We start from the raw sequence: 18244 nt of genomic DNA, 5'->3' as shown, positions 1-18244 counted from the left end.
GGTGTTGGCATTTATGTCAAAAATAATGCCCAGTGTCCAAAAATTGACTGGGTAGATAAATTTGCATTTGAGATGGTTTTTGAAATAGTTGCAATAGGAATAAAGCTTGGAAATAGCAGTTTAATAATAACTAGCCTGGAGAGATCCCCTAACAATAACAGAATTCTTTTGCCATTTAGAGGAACTTGTTGATAAACCTTCATCTCGTAAAAAAACAGACTATGATAGTAGGCAATGCGAACATTGACTCCTTAACTAATAGTATAAATTACCTTAAATATATATTTATGTTACAATCCTATAATTACAGCCATGCAGTGGCAGCTCATGAGTATGCATTCTGTGTGTTCACAAATTTTTAGATTCAGATAAAAATTAGTAGCATCTGCTGTATAACAGTTATGTCAACAAGTTTATACAACTACAACCACTGACAATTATAATAACAACAGTAATAATAATAATAATAATAATAATAATAATAATAATAATAATAATAATAGCAATAACAACATACAGGTATGCAGGGGAGCCAACATTGACTCTGACCATCACTTAACATGCTTCAAAGTCAAGTTCACCATCCAAGAGAATTTTCTGTGAGAAAACTCCCCTACTGAAATTTGACACAAAAAGATTGCTGACTCTGGAGTGAAAGAGGCTTGGGAAAAAGAACATACAAATGACTGGAGGAAAAAAACCCACACAAGCCCTCATTCCTCTGAAGAATAATACCAAGCGTCCCAGGTGGGACACTGATTGTGAGAATGCACTCGTCACCAGGAAATTGGCATAGAAATACAACAGTAACAAGTCCCCAGAAAATTTTCAGGTGTTCAACGAAACATGAAAGACAACAGCAAAAATTATTAGAAAATCCAAGAGGAAATACCTGAAGGAACAACTAGACTCTATAGACAACTTCCGCAACTACAATGCAAGGGACTTCTATAGGACGTTTGCCGGGCACATCTGCGGATACACACCACCGAACTTCTGCTTTAGAAATAGTGACGGAAAATTGGCACTGACGGCTAAGGAGAACTGCAAGGTGCTGGCACAGTACTCCTCAGAACTTCTCAATTGCCCAGACTCCACAGAGAGATTCCCAGATGAAGAACCAACAGACAGACGCACAGACTCACTATCCCCGACACAAGAGGAAGTCCACAAGCACATCCTCAGACTCATAAACAGGACATCTGGTGAAGGTGGCATAGTGGCCGAACTACTGAAAAACCTTGGGCCAAACTCGCTCGGAGAACTCACACAGATCATCACAGACATATGGACATCAGAAAAGTTGCCAGATGACTGGAAATGAGCACTGATCCCCCCTCCCCAGCACAAAAAGGGTCACCCCACAGATGTGAGTAATTACAGGAGCATCTCACTTATACAAGTCACATACAAGGTACTCTCAGCGTGCCTACTCCAAAGAACATGGAACCAATTGGAACATAAGATCAGTGAGTACCAGGCGGACTTCCACCCTGGTCGCTCCCATGCAGAACAAATCTTCAATCTGAAGACTACCCTGAAAATCAAAGCCCTCAGGAGCAGTCCAGTTGTACGCACCTTTGTTGACTACAAGAAGGCATATGTCTCCATCGACTGCCAGTCATTGTTCAACATTCTGCATGAACAAGGTTTGGATGGCAAGACACTGCGACTTACCAGAGAGACATTGACAGACATGACTTCTAAGGCGAAGTTCAACGGGAAATCTCCGAACCCCTTGAGATCAGGACAGGTGTTCGCCACGGTGACGGAGTCTCACCGCTCCTCTTCAACCTAGTGCTGGATAAGGTCATCAAGGAATGGGAGAAAGAGCTGCAAATACAATGCCATTCGAAGCCAGTGCGACTTAGACGACCCAAGAACAAGCTGGAGGTTGGCTGTCTAGCCTTTGCAGACGATTTGGCACTACTAACAGATGGTGAAACTGCAGCAATCAGATAGACAGGAGCACTCAATGAGTGCACAGAAAAAGTAGGGCTACAGATTTCCTTTCAGAAAACTGAGTTCTTCTGCATGAAATTAAACATTCCAAATTTGAATACAAAGTATGCCAAGATCAACAGGGTCACACACTTTAAGTACCTAGGTGAATTGCTCAAACTGACAGGAAAGGAGAAAATTGCCCAGAACACCAGTTTATTGAAAATGAAGAGAGTCTTATACAAAACACAGGGTATTTATAACAAGAAATGTCTGTCCACCACCAAAATTCCTCACTACAACACTGTAATCAAACCTGAGGTGCTATACGCCAGTGAGACAGTGATGTTACTCACATAGGCCAACCTTGAGAACATTCTCACACAGGAAAGAAAAATCATTAGGAAAATTATTGGACCGAAACTCACGGATGATGGATATAGACGTCACTCCAGGGACACCACAGAGAAGTTCTCCAACATCATAGTGGACATTAGAAGGAGGTGATTAAAATTTTGGGGACACATAAGCAGACTCCCACAGACCAGACTCACCAACAGAATCCTCAGGTACATCCAGAGACCCAAGACCACTACACCCTGGATGACACAAGTCAAAATTGATCTGGAAAGAGCTCAGATAGATTCAGTGGACGTTATGGACACAGGGGTATATAGACACAAGGTGTACAAGTAGGAAGTGATGTCAGAGAAAACAACACCTAAAGCCCAAAGGCCAAAATGGACAGAAGAAAGAAAGAGAACCTTTAGCGATTGAATGAAGGAGTACTGGAAGAACAGGAAGAACAAGTAGTCATGAATGTTTTGCATGGCCTGATAAAAGGCCTGTAACGTGTGTAATGGTAATAATAATAATAATAATAATAATAATAATAATAATGTGCATAATGTATCCAACAAAAGAAAGAATTTTTGGTGGAATTTGTTTTCTTCATATTTAAGTAAAGTTTAGGGTAGTAACAGAATAACATATAAGCTTTCACAACTGTCAATTTTGCATTTTTTTATAAGTGGGAGTTTTTGTGCTTTTCCATTTTTTTGGACAAACATACAAAATCGTTAACAGATGTATCAGTTCACGAATTTACTTCCGGGTGGAAAATTAGATATTCTTATGCTGCACCCACACAACAACTTGTGCTAACTGAAAACATCCTTGTTAAACGTTCACTTGTAGTCACGCTCATTTGATTTCCTCAGTCTCCCAATCAAAGGATTTGTTTTTGGAGGCTCTAGTTCTTTTGCAGCTAGCTTTTCCTGCTAATTTACTTTTCTGTTCCCATAATGAGATTTTCACTCTGCAGTGGAATGTCCACTGATATGAAATTCCGTGGCAGATTAAAGCTGTGTGCCGGACTGATACTCGATCTCGGGACCTTTGCCTTTTGCAGGAAAGTGCTCTACCAACAGAGCTACCCAAGCATTCGTCATGACCCGTCCTCACTGCTTTACTTGTCTGTTAGCATTTAAAAATAGATGCAACATAGTTTACAGTTACACTGCTTATGAAAGCTGATTTCCGAACAGTAAACACCCAACTCCAAACACAAAGTGTCGTTTGTGGAAATGATAAAACAAAAGTAGTGAAGTCTGCCAACATGGCCACTTGACTAGAATGCAAATGATGTGCTGAGATCCATAAGGGCCTAAAGCATACTACCGCCATTCCAACATTTAAAATGAATATCAGAGAAACCAGTGATAATAACTTTTCGTGAATTTTCATGTATACAGTGTGGGTCTACAGCACAGATAAACCTGACTCACCATAAGATTAACAGATTTCAGAAGCATGAATAAATGCTACAATCTCAAATTGATGCTGATGTGTGTTAGGCCCTTATGATTCTGAGTGGCACTGTATGATAAAATTCGTAACTTAATATACTGGGGCCGTAGAAAAGTTTTTAGCCCGAGAGAGTTATCATAATGTCTCTCACAAACAACACCATTTACTTTCATGGTGACCCTTTGTTGGTATGCAGATCAAATTTCACAGCTCTGGCTTTATTAATTTTGCCACCAGGTTGTGTTGTATACCATAGTGTAAGCAAAATGGCGAATATCGGGAGAATCAAGAACCATGCTGTGATTGAATATCTTAATTTGAAAGGAATGATGCCCAAGGAAATTGCAGGGGACATGCAGAATTCACTTAAGGACAGTGCTCTGTCTTAAGCAACAGTGAAACACTGGGTGTCCGACTTCAAACGTGGAAGAATGAGTGTGAAAGATGCGCCAAGGAGTGGAAGGCTTGTCATTGCTGCCACTGATGAAACAGTGGCTGCAATGTATGATATATGATTTTGCAGGACCATTGAACAACATTGCAGCACATTGAAACCACATTTGGAATCTCCCATGGGTGTACTCATGACATTGTATAGTGGATATTTTGGTAATGCGGTAAGTTTCATCTCGGTGGGTCCCGAAAGTCTTGAGTGCAGATCAGAGACGGGAGCATGTGTAGTGTCGTGAAGAAATCATCTGCCAATTTGAAGAGTATGAAGACAGGTATGTGACAGAGGATAAAACAGCAGTCACAACAATGGAAAGATCCTTCATCCCCTACCCCAAAAAAAATTCCAGGTGCAAAAATCAGCCAGTAAGGTGATGGCATCGGTCTTCTGAGATGCAGAAGGGGTAATTATGGTGGATTACTTGCAAAAGGCCGTAACTATACATGCATCATACTATTGCACTTTCCTGCACTATTTGAGGGAAGAGATAGAAAAAAAGGCATGGACAATTAGTGCAAGAGTTCTTTTGCATCAGGACAATGCACCATCACACAAAGCTCTCACAACACTGGAAACTCCATGTGACTGCAGGTTCGAAGTGTTACATCATCCACTGTATTCTCCAGAAGTGGCTCCATCAGACTTTTTTCCTTTCCCAAACCTAACAACAGCCCTTAAAGAATGATGATTTGACAATGATGATGCAGCGATTGATGCTGTGAATGCTTGGTTGGACTTTAAATCAAAGACTTTTATTTGAATTGTTTGCAGAAGTTATCTGAGCATGCCCAGAAGTGTATTAGTGTACATGAGCATTAAATTGAAAAATGAATTGGTATTATGAAATTTCTGCAATTCTTTATTTGTTAGGCTAGAAACTTTTTGACCCTCCCTCGTACTATAACTAACTCAGAAACCCACAAAATACATTTATTGTCAATACCACTTCAACATATATGGATGTCCGATCTAATTTTACTACAGTATGTAGTGAGTGATTTAGCATATCTGAGGAGTGTGCTATCATCTAGCAGGACATATGCCAAGTGAATGGGGATAAAAAACTGCGCAATGTGCTCTGACGTAAACTTCCAGTTGAGTGGCAAGGGCTAGCTGTGCACATCGTGAACCGTGCACGGTGTTTATCAAATCCGTATGTATTTTGCCTGTAAGGCAATTATGTCATGCAAGTTGCGATTGCGCAGAAGCTCCTTAAAACGAACACAACTGTAGCTGTGGTCACTACCCTGATGCCAGGTTTCATGGAGTCTAGAGGAGCAGTAGATGTAAGTCCCATATCTTTCAGATTGCAGCATATATGTTATATTTAACAGCATTCAAAGAAAAATAACTAATAAATGTGCAAGGTGTTGAAAGTTATCGTGTTCACGTGCTTTTGTGCTCTTACACAGCAGCTGCCACTGCATGCTTTTGAATTCAACACCAACAAAAATAACATGTGACTCTCAGACATGTATTGACCACATTATTATAAACTTAAGCAAGGAAGACATTGTAGTTAGAACCATTGAGAACCACATTTCAGTTAATAGTGAATTAGTGGTAGAGCTTCATACAGACAAAGAAATTGTATCTCATGGAGACTTTTTACCTTTAAAAGAAAGCTAGACTGCCATACATTGAAGGAAACCCTGGCACACACAAATTGGAATCAGGTAGGCCTATATGAAACAAAAGATATTAATAAAAAATGGGTCAAATTTTATACAACATTAACCCATTGTCTTAATGAAGTGTGCCCAATGATAAAGAAATGAAGGAAAACTGACAATTCCAAGAATCTTAAACTTCCCCCTGATATGTTAAAATTAAAAGAAGATATTGAAGGATTAATATATTCTTTTTAGAGACACCAAACTGTAATACTTCCAATCTAAATACAAAGCCTTTTGAAAAACCTACAGGGAAGCAATTAAGACATTAAAAGCACAGATGTATGCAAAACAGATGAGGCAATCCAGCAATGTTTGCAAAACAGTGTGTAGTATAGTAAACAAGCAAAGCAGGGGAAGCAACAGTAGAGTGTGCAATAAAATAATTATAAGAGGCAATGAAAAATAGGTGAGTGACCCACAGGAAGTATGTGAGAAATTTACAGACCAATTTAGTAAGAGGAGTAGGGATGATGTGATTGACTTACCACAATTGCTAAATCCCAGTAATGTCAGTAATTGAGTCTTCCTGAGGTGTGTTACAGAATTGAAAATCGTGAAAACCATTTCCAACTTAAAAGCAAATACATCTAGTGCCAGCCAAATTTCTGAGAGAATGCAGTAAAGAATTAATAAAGCTTCTGGAACATTTAATAAGCAGCTCTTTCAGTCAGGTGTCATTTTTTGACTTGTTAAGTCACTGAAATAAGACTGGTGCACAAAAAGGGAATAACTACTAATACACAAAATTATAGGCCTATTTCATTGACATCAATACTTAGTAAGTTGTTGGAAAGGCTACTCCTTGATCAACTTGAATCATTTTTCTACCAGTATGATCTGCTAAAAAGCTCTCAGCATGGTTTCAGTAAGGGCAAGTCTACAACAGCTGAGGCTACATTTTTTAAAGTGGTATTGTATAAACTTGATAATGGAAACAAAGCTAATAGCACCTTTTTGGACCATCCGAGGTCATTGTCTGTGAATCATTTTGTTCTTCTATATAAAATAGAAACTTATGGAGTCAGAGGAGTGGCGTTAGGTTTGTTAAGATCCTACCTTACTGACAGGAGACAATGTGTTAAGCTGTATCATACAACTAGGGGGGACACACAAACAGTAAAATCATCTTATAAAATTCTTAACTGTGGAATCCTTCAGGGGAGGATTATCAGATTTTTTTTGTTTATTGTATACTCTTTGATATAATAATTCCACAAAATTCAAACCCTGTAAGTTATGGTGATGATACCTCGTTCATAAGCTGGGGCTCTACAAAACAATTAGCAGTACAAAATAATACAGGGAACTTTAGCCTCGTCACAGACTATCTCACCAAAAACAAATTGGCACTAGATAAGGACAAGACAATTCTGATGTAGTTTCTTCTAAATTATAAATCAAGACAAGTGGATACTGAGCCAAAGTTATCAGTTGAAACAACTGGTAAACATAAATTCCTGGATATTATAGTAGATGGACATCTTATATGGAAGGAGCACATCAGCTATATGTGTAAAAAAACTCTCCTGCTAAAATGACTTTCTAGCATAAAAGTGCCACCTGTCTTAAGAAAAATCTATTTTGGAATCCTACATTCCCACCTACAACATGGTATCGAGATTTGGGGTGGGGCACCAATGGTATACATGGATAGGGCTTTTAGAGCTCACAAAAGGGCAATTAGGATAACAGCTTATACTAGTAAATGTCAGTCCTGTAGAGAATACTTCATTATGTATAACGTACTAACTGTGTATTCATTGTATGTTCTCAGGACTATACTCTTTGTAAAAGAAAATATGGAGCATAGTATAATCAATAGTGAAATCCATAATCATAATACAGGAAAAGGACAGGATACCACATAAAATTTAGTAATAAAAGAGCAACAGATCGTAGTCCAATTCCTGCTGGAAGACATTTTTATACCAGACTGTCAAATAATATAAAACTGTTAAATGGAAACATATTTAAACAAAATTAAAGCAACTGTTAAATGCCAAATGTTTGAACTCCATCAAGGATTTTGAATCTTGTTGTGTATAATTTATCTTTATTTGTAAACTGTTATTAACGTTCATACGTTTATAAACAGACTATGTCCGTGACTGTAAAAGTTATTATGGACAGATAAACCATCCATCATTATTTTACTGCCCAAATAGCAAAATACATCTACTGCACTAGTGTCTCATTTCTTTATCTATTTCTCTCAGCTTAGCCTGATTTAATTTGACCATATTCCATTATCCTTGTTTTACTTCTATTGATGTTCTATCTTATATCCTCCTGTCAAGATGCTGTTCATTCTGTTCAACTGTTCTTCCAAGTCCTTTACTATCTGTGATAGCATTACAATGTCACTGGCAATCCTCAGAGTTCTTATTTCTTCTCCCTGAACAATGATTGCTTCTCCAAATTTTTCTTTGGTTTCATTTACTGCTTGCTCAGTGTACAGATTGAATGATGTCAGGGATTGGCTACAACCCTCGCAGTCCTTTCTTAATCACTGCTTCCCTTTCGTGCCATACTCTTATAACTGACATCTGGTTTCTGCACAGATTATGTACAATCTTTCATGCCAAGAATTTTACCCATGGTACCTCCAGAATTTCAAAGAGTGTATTCGAGACATTGTCAAAAGCTTTCTGTAACTCTACAAATGCTATGAACATAGCTTTGCTTTCCTTTAACCTATCTTCGAAGACATTGCTCAGTATTGCTTTACGTGTTATTGCATTTCTCCAAAACCAAACTGATCATTCCTGACGTTGGCTTCTCCTTGTTTTTCTATTTCTCAGTAAATAATTTGTGTTAGTAGTTTGCAACCAAGAGGTTATAAAACTGGAAGTTCGGAAATATTCACACCAGTCAATACCCACTTTCTTTGGAATTGGAATTATTTTGTTTGTCTTTAATGCTGAGGGTACATCCCCTGTCTCATACCTCTTGCCTGCCAGGTATCATGGTTGGCTCTCCCAAGGATACAAGTAGTTCTGAGGGAATATCATCTACTCCACGAGCCTTGTTTCGACCTAGATCTTTTAGAGCACAGTCAAATTTTTCTCACCATACCATATCTCCCATCTCATCTTCATCTACTTCCTCTTCCCTTTCTTGCAGTTAATTACCCTTGTACAGGTCCACTATACATTCCTTGCATCTTTCATCTTTCCCTCACACAATTAATATTGGATTTTGATATTCATACAGCTCCTTCTCTTATCTCCAAAGGGCTCTTTAAGTTTCCAATAGGTGGTATCTATATTTCCCCTAGTCATGCACACTATTACAGCCTTGCATTTCTTGTCTAGCTGTTCCTGCTTTGCCAGTTTACTCTTCCTGTCAATCTTATTTTTTGAGAATCTGTATTCCCTTTTTGCCTGATTTATTTGCTACATTTTTATATTTTTTTCTTTCATCAGTTAGATGCAATATCTCGTGCATTATCCAAAGATTTCTTCAGGGCCTTCTCTTTTTGCCCATTTGAACAACTGCTGCTTTCACAATTTCATCTTTCAAGGCCATCCATTTTGTCTTATGTTCTGTTCCTCAACCCTACTTCAGTCTAATGCTTCCTAATGCTCCCTTTGAAACATTCAACATCTTTTGGTTCTTTCAACTTATCCAGGTTCCATGTCCTTAATTTCTAACCTTCTTGCAGTTTCTTCAGTTTCAGTCTAAAGTTCATATCCGATGAATTATGGTCACAACTGCTCCTGAAAATTGTCTTACAATGTAAAATTTGTCTTGCCATTGTTTAATCATTCTGAAACCTTTCATTGTCACTAGGTCTCTACCAGATGTACAGTCTTCTTCATGTTTCTTAAACCAATTATTAGCAATGATTAAATTATGCTCTGTGCAAAATTCTTCCAAGTGGATTCTTCTTTCATTCATTTATCCTAGTCCATATCATCCTACTATTTCTCCTTCTCTCTGTTTTCCCACTATCAAATTCCAGCCACCCACCTCAATTACTCATCCCTCTTTCTTAATTACATGAATAATTTATTTTATCTCTTCATACATTCTTTCAATCTCTTGATCATCAGGAGAGCTAGCTGCCTTATAAACTTGTGCTATTGTGATGAGTATCGACTTTGTGCCTATCTTGGTTACAAAATGCTTTCTCTGTGCATAAGGGATGGTAGGTCACCAGATTGTGATAATGAATTTCTCTCCTTCATAGGTCTTCAAACTGAAAAGGAAGTAGGCATTTTCCCACTCTGTCTACTCTACTATGTCACAAGAAATAATTACAGTGTGTTTCACAAAGTTTACTGACTTTCCCGAAGTGCATATTATGAAACACTTGTGACACAGTATGATGACATGCCTGGGGGGAGGGGGGGGGGGCGTATTTTCCATAAAGTGTGTTAACAACACTACATGGAATACAGATATGAATTAATAATAATACTAATGCAAGAAATGTGTATGCATAGACTCTACATAAATCTCTGCACACTGTTCTACTCTGCTAGAGGAGGAATTGATCCTTAGTCATCCTGTATTGCAGTTGTAGCTTTCTTCCAGGAAAGGCAACTTCCCCCACCATGAGTGCTGCCTGTTTTTTATTTTACATACAAATGACACCTCCCCAGTATTTTTGTTGCATTCTCTTATATGAGTAGACTAAACAACTTCATTGAGCTCATCTTTATATAGTGGATTTATTTCCACTTTATTAAGTGAGTATTTATTTGCATTTATTAAGTGAGCTGATATGTAAACAAGCTAATCAGTGGAGCTGTCAACAGTCAGGCACACTGAAGAGCCTGCTCCAAGTGTAACATACTGTCAGTACATATTCAAGAATGTCTATTTTACTGTTTCCACTATCAGTGGCTAGAATGCTTTTGGCAGTTTGAGGGGTATCAAATCCATCATCCCAGTCTCAGCTCCTCTGACATCTGAAGAGGCCCGGAGGCTTAAATTAACTCCATATGCAACAGAAGTTGGTCACCTACGTTGTATGGAACTTAAGATATTTCAACAAAAGTCAAGGAATGCATTAAAGCAGATTACTGTTCTGGACTTAAAACATGATCAGTCCCGTCTCATCAGACATATGCACACCCACCTTGAAATATATACTGTGGATTTTTGGTAAGTGACTCTACTCAGTGCAACCCACTCTACAATTACAAGCAAATTCCGAAAGGAAGAGATTTATGCAATCTACTAGTCACCACCAAGTGATTACAATATGGTTATGTGGCTTTACAATATGCTGTCAATGGTAGCAGCATAGTGCCACATTTACCAATCCAATAATCTTCCCAATGACACTACGGAGCTCACTGACAACATCACACTTGCAATACTCAGCTTTGTTTATGGGAACTTATTTTGCATAAAAATTCACTAATAACTATTCACTTAATAAATTGACAATAATTCCAGTATATAAACACAAGCTCAGTGAAGTTATTTTGTCTACTCACACAAGAAAACTGGACAAGAAATACTGGGGAAGTATAGACTGTCTGTAAAATGAAAAATGAGCAGCTCTGATGGTGGTGGAAGAAGCCTTTCCCAGAAGAGTGCTACAACTGCCATATAGGATGAATAGAAATCAATTGCCCCTCTATCAGTGTATGACAGTGTGCAGGAACATGTGCAGAAGCTGTCTGTAGCATGTAGGCCTGCATCAAACCAGCCTCTGGACTGAAGACCACAACAACAACTAATGATGATACAGTGCTTATCTAACTTCTTGATAGTCCTCTTTGTATTTTCCTATCAGAGACTATCCACAAATAGTTTTTAGCACACATTGAAATATTTACTTCATAACCAGTTATGTTTGTATCCAACATTGCCCCTGCTGTAAGCTCCTTCTTGTTGTGACAGGTTCTTCATAGGGCTGCAGTTTTCCCAAATGGGCTGTAATGATGCATACAGAAATAGTTAATATGTCTTTCTGAAAATCTCAGGGAATACACCCAATCAGAATCCTGAAAGATGGCCAGAAGTTTGGCAGACAAACACCTGCTGTTCTCAAGGTACAAATTACAAGAGGGACTGCTGATACTCCATCGTGAGTGGGACTTACGTCCATGCAGGCAGTAAAAGAAAGCAAGCAGAAAGAAATAGGAAATTGTTTCAATCAAAGATTTTATTATGGCAACCTATTGAGGAATGAGTTGGACCCACTTAAACCCTCTGTTATTTTAACATGGAGATAACTAGGCCATACTCATAATTCAAATAAAGTTAATAGCCATTCATGTTTATGAGGTCAGGCACCATGTTAGTCTCAACTGAATTCCGTTAGAACATTGTCCCAATAGTTTGAATTAAAGGCCAAAATCTTCATTTTGTCACAATACGTATGATGACTAATGTATTCAGTGCTCTGCAACCATAGACTTGCTTCTCCGTTGTAAATCAGTGTGTTGGTTACGTTCACTGCAATAATATTTCATGGAGCAGATGGTGTGATGTATGTATGTCAAGCTGTAACTTCAGGGAATACCATAGACTTCAACCTTTTACATGTATAAATTACTCAAACAAAACCAAAGGGGCCTGTTCAATGAGGAAGATTGAAAAACCTACTTTATATTGTGCCTTCTTAAAATATCATTACATTTTCCCAGTGCAGTGCTAAGGGATTACTGTCCAGAGAGCCTTTTCCTCTCTCTCTAAACAGTTTTAAATTTAAGTGGGTTGATACAACAATTTACTTCTAATCTGTTGCTCATGGAAGCTGTTCATTGTGAATGATCCTCCTTTAGATGGTATGGTGGGGTGTTAATCTCTGGATTTGCTCACACGCAGATCATACTTATATTTAATTTTGTATTTTGTCCTCATGATTGCTCTTTTATATGATCTAAAATAGCACAGTCCTACTCACTGTAGGTTTAAATTGTGTAACACCAGTAGTTGCATTTGCAATTTGTGACTAGAGAATGTGAGAGAACTTTTATCTGCCAGAATGATGATGATTCTACCTGGCTGGAGTCAAATGGACTTAAAAGTATTGCTATTAACATTTGTGTCTTTCTAAATTTACAGAAGGGTGCCAATTTTAGGCAAGCACAATAAACGCATCAGCTGTGGATCATGGAGTGCAGAAGGACTTTTGGCTTTAGGATCTGAAGATCGTTCGTTATCTATCAGCAACAATGAGGGAGATACCCTGAAAATGATATCTTTGCGTGCTGAGCCGAGTGATATCCAATTTTCGGAAATGAAAATGGATGAGAGGCTTGGAAGTGAAAATACAGTATGTGCATATAAATAACAATGGTTCTGTAATTAACTTTTAAATAATAAATAAGCCATCCATTTCATATTATCCAATGATGTTAAACTGCTACTCTACATAGTTGGAAACATTGCATATTAGATTATAGTGTGTGTGTTAATGATACAGTTAAATACTTAAATATTTTAGGTGCATGGTGCTCCGCAGCTTACATAAGTTTCGTGAAGAACATATTATTCCCAAAGAGATACGCTCAGCTGCATTTAAGTAATTTTGTTACCTGGCCAGTTGTTTTGACTTAGCATGTCTTCAGGGAATAACACATGATATTTACATCTAATTTTGATTATTTCATTACATCTCATCAGATCAGACAATCCAAATTGATGTAAATAATATGTATCAGCATTTTGTCTCCATTTGCTTATGTAGAAGCAAATCAGTGGTTCAACACATAGTCTTCTGGGTTAGTGGTCACATCATTGAAGTAAAACATGGGGTACATTACAGAACTTGTTCCTTTTTCAAATTTTACTTAAATTTCTCCACCTAAGTAACTCGCTATGCTATTTGAATTAAACTGTGAAATTAGACTGAACAGTTATATAAGTGAATTGTATTTAATCTCTAGTGTGTCATTAACACCATAATCTAACGCTTTTATTTGTGCACATCCTTTGAAGATGACCACACAAGCACACTTGTAAATTTTTCTCGGTTTTGAAAAATCCATTGGACACAGATTTTTTTTTGGTCTGAGGTGAGGAAACACATTCAGTTTTCTCTTTCCCCCTACATTCTTCTTTTATTGCCTACAGTCATTTATCATTGTCTTACAGTGATAAAGCTTTCTGCAGCATTGAGTAATCTGAATGAGGCAAATTTCAAGAATAACAGGAATCAAGTTTATTGATCATTTTAGGTTTAGGTATCTTCACAGTGAGCAAATGCTACCCTCATTCGTGGTTGTGACTTGTAAATTATTATTTTTCCCATTCATCTCTGATTCTGATTCAACATCTTCCAACCCTTTTTCTGTTATTTCAGCCTCCTTTTTATCCATTAAGAAAATAAATATTCAGTGATGATGTTTTAAATTATCAGATTTGTTATGTCTTTTGATCTTGTTGTTGTGAATGATCAGAACTGTTTGACTTTGCTTGGCTGTTACAAATTGCTTCCACATTCAGAGTAACACCTTTATTTTTGTTAATCTCTCAGAAGAGAGCTTCAAATAATTGATATATTCCATTTTCTTCGTAATGTCTTGGAAGTGTACATAATGTGCTTTTCTTGTCCCATTTGTGTCTACTTGACTCTATGGATTTGCATTTTACTACCAAATAGTCTTAGATGTCGAAGATCTTTCTTCTTTCCTGACTTTGTGTCTTCACACATCAACTTGTGCGGAGTCTTAGGTGAGCTGTTGAGGAGATCCACCATACAGAAGTTGCTTCTCTCCAGATACATTAGCTTCAAAGAATGGGTATCTCGTTTTCCAACAGTGAGCCTGTTTATAACACATGGCTTCAACATTTTGTTCTCCGTTATGAGATATTGTGATGATGACTGACTCTTTATTCTTTCAAGAAATTATTTGAAATCAGATTTACAAACTCATTTCTGCTGTCAGCGGTTAAAAAATGAATTCTCCTTCCAGTTCAGTTTTCAGTGAACTTTTTGTAAAATTTTGAATATGTATGAAAGTTCTGGCAGAATGTAAATATTCAGGAGTAAAGGAGACCACTCACTGAACAGCAGAGGCATTGAGTTGTCAAGAGGCGCACACAAAAGAGAATGAAAACTTTGCTAGCTTTTGGAATGAATCCTTTGACAAACTATTGTACAAATACACACACAAAAACACACTTCTTGATGACATCACACCTCTGCTACTCAGTGAACGTCCTCCTTTACTCCTAAATATTCTTATAAATCTATGAATGGTTTGTGATATCTTTATTATGTTTTTTGATTGATGTTGTATCCACTATTCTGTGCATGTCAGAATCAACTAATCTGAGAAATCTTGCACGTGAACTGGTTCAAGAATTCTCGCAGATCGAGGGGTACAAACTGGGATATAAGTGTGGAGTGCTTGATGTATAAATCTGTTGTACAGTGGTTGTTAGTAGATTCTTTATACATGAACTATTGACCAATTTTTTACGTAGAACTTTAATTGCATCGTATTGTAAAAGTTTGCACTCCCATGTGTGATAGGAAAGAATCGTCTCAAAATACTGCCTACATGACTTCCTCATTGGTTCAATAGTCAATCTAATTTGTTCAGTCCTTATAGATATGGTGTGACAAAAAAAGAAATATTCACAATATCATTAATACAGCAGCCACAATTGAATGGCCCTTTTGTTTTACCTTGCTTACTGAAAGCAAATATGTATGTAATTTTGGTATGTAGAGCTCTTCTTATTGCATAATTATTCTCTTTGAACCTCCTACAAGGATGTCAGAATATGTGAAGCTATATTAAATGAAATCACAAGTAGACAGAGTGGCTGGCCAGTACATAACTTCAGAAGGTGAAATTATAACTGCTGCCAGTAGACATGCATCCTAGCTTTTAGAACTGTTAGTAATTTCCTCGGGGAGGAAAGAGGAATATATTGGGGAGACTCAGAAAGGAGAGAAGGTCACACAGACATCAGGATGATTGGAGCCTACATGTCCTCTTTCCCCCCTGAATGGGGAACTACTAGTCCCAAAAACTTGGCTAGGTTTTTTTGTATTTCTATGTGATTCTATTGGTAGTACATAGAATTTCATTTTTTTTAAGGTAAGTAGTGGGCAGCCATTTGGTTGTCTCATTATTATATAATTCTCTCAAGAAAAGTTATATTTTGTGTTCACTAGAATGATTTGTGAACAAAGTATTGTCTTGCATGAATGTTATTCACTGGAATGCTTTGACATGTTTGCTAAGTGGCCATATTTGTTGTTGTTGTATCAACTGGATCCTTAGGAAATGTCACGTGCATCATTCTGGTGATTCTTCCTTTAATCCTGATGGGCAATGCCACCAGACAGCAATTTATAGCAAATGTTGCTGTAATTGTATTGTAATCTGGTTTTCTGCCATAGAAATAATTTTTCTGAAACCATAATCATCAATTTGTACTTGTCATATATCCTGACAGGCAACTCGAATGGAAGGGACCTATTTTTCTTTTACTGTAAAACTTAAATATGGTATAATCAAATAATAAAAAGTCCAAGATAGAATAACAATGATAGGGCGAGGATAGATTGCTACTTACTATGTAGAGGAGGCATTGATTAGCGAACAGGCACAATGGGGAAAAAATAGTAGAAACATTTCAGCTTGCAGACAAAATTGTTCTTCAGAAGTAGAGAATCATACGTTCACGCAACAACAATGTACATGTTGTTTTCTATTTCTGAAGGAATTTGGCAAAAAGCTGAAATATTTCTAGCATTCTTTAACACTGTTAAATGTTGTAAGAAAAGATTTGGCAGAATCTAAGTAATTTAGGAGTAAAGTTAACAACGTACTAGATAGTAGAGTCATTGAGATGCTGAATACACAATGCCGGGACTGCAGTTCAGCAGGTATTTGGGCTGTGAGGGGTTGTGTCTGTAGGTGAAGGGAGTAAAGATGCAGGGAGTGGGTGAGAGGTTTGGAGGAGGGAGGCAACAGTTGTACGAGTTTGAATGGTGGAGGGAGAGGGAGAGGACATAGCCTTTTGGCAGGGCTTTCATTATCTGTATCATCATGGCTGGAAAGGAAGGACATTCTACCCACATTCCTTCCCACTCCCTCTAAACCGATATTCTACTGCTACCCAACGTACACATTATCCTGGTTCATACCTGTGTCACACACACATTTCCAGCCCATTGCCGCAAGCGTAATGTTCCAGGGGATGACCCAGCTGCGAGATCTGTTTAATTCATCCATCCAGCTCATTCCACTCCAGTCCTGTCACATGATAATTCGTGAAAGCAGCCATGTCATCTATCAGTTCTGTTGCAGTTCAGGCACAGCACTTTATGTGGGGATGACCATGAACCAACTGTGCACCCAACTGAATGGTCACTGTCAGACTGCAGCCGAGAGTAGACTTGACCAACCATTGGTGGAATATGCTGCAGAGCACAACTTGTTCGATTTCACGACCTATACTGTCTGGATCCTTACTCCTGGCACCAGCTTTTCTGCCCCCTAGGGCGTCTAACAACACTGTTGTTAATATGCGCGTGTTGAGCATGGGACCTCAAGCTACTACAGTACTTCTTATCCTGTGCTGCAATTTTCTTTTCTGACTGTATCTTTTCTCAGACTTATTTTCTATGACAGGTTCTCTGCTGACAGCCTAGCTGGTTTGTAGGATGTTGATTATAGCTCTCTGCACTTTACATTACATATTTGAATTAACTTTTTTCATTCCACACATCTGGGTTTGACCTGTACCATTTCAAAAGTTTGTTACAGCACATGTGGACGAGGCACAGAAAGTTGCACAATACACAGCATTGTAGCCAGTCCATGTGAGGGTATCAGGTACTCATACAGTAGTAGCCACCTGACCATGCAAGGATCCCAGTAATGATGCTGAACTGTCATCTCCCCACACATCACTGGCCATCATGGCAATAGATCTTTGCCCTGGCTGGGCTGCACACATAATGAGAGCCATTGTTTGCACTAGGCTGCATCGTAGCAGATATTTGATGTCATGAAATGATCGAAGTTAGCCGACAGACACGAAGCTCCAATAGTCTCTTCAGACAGACTGCAGCTGAGTGCAGATTGTTATGACTGTAGGAACTTCCCCTCCTTGGCCACATCATGGCAGGGGGGGGGGGGGGGGGGGAAGAAACCAAGTGACTTGGAGACACTTACTCCCCTCAGTTCTGGGTTGTACACAAACAGATGCAGGACCCTTTGTCTCTACCAAGCTAATGTTTTTGTAGAGAATGTTGAAAATATATTTGGCATACTCTCTTCCCTTAGTAAATTTTGAATTAGTACTATCTTCATGAAGAACACAAAGTGTACCCAGTCCCAGGTATTATTCTCTTGTGAACAACATGGTGATGTTACCATAACGCCACACAAGAACCTAAACATGGTGCAGGAATTGATTTTTCACTGGAATGTAA

The 18244-nt window shown here is 38.1% G+C and overlaps 1 protein-coding gene across 2 annotated transcripts in view; it reads left to right on the top strand.

The window, feature by feature from the left end:
• The window catches only part of LOC124789640 (WD repeat-containing protein 19), a 316330-nt gene that overhangs the window by 64693 nt on the left and 233393 nt on the right, over nt 1–18244 (top strand). For both annotated transcript variants that reach the window (XM_047257070.1, XM_047257071.1), the window contains exon 4: nt 12907–13117. In XM_047257070.1, coding sequence (XP_047113026.1) covers nt 12907–13117 — 211 coding nt within the window. The remainder of the gene's footprint in view (nt 1–12906; nt 13118–18244) is intronic.

Source organism: Schistocerca piceifrons, chromosome 3 (genome assembly GCF_021461385.2).
Source record: "Schistocerca piceifrons isolate TAMUIC-IGC-003096 chromosome 3, iqSchPice1.1, whole genome shotgun sequence".
In the NCBI taxonomy this organism is placed as follows: Eukaryota; Metazoa; Arthropoda; class Insecta; order Orthoptera; family Acrididae; genus Schistocerca; species Schistocerca piceifrons.
Note: the sequence above shows the minus strand (reverse complement) of the source record. Positions and strands in the feature narration are given on the sequence as shown.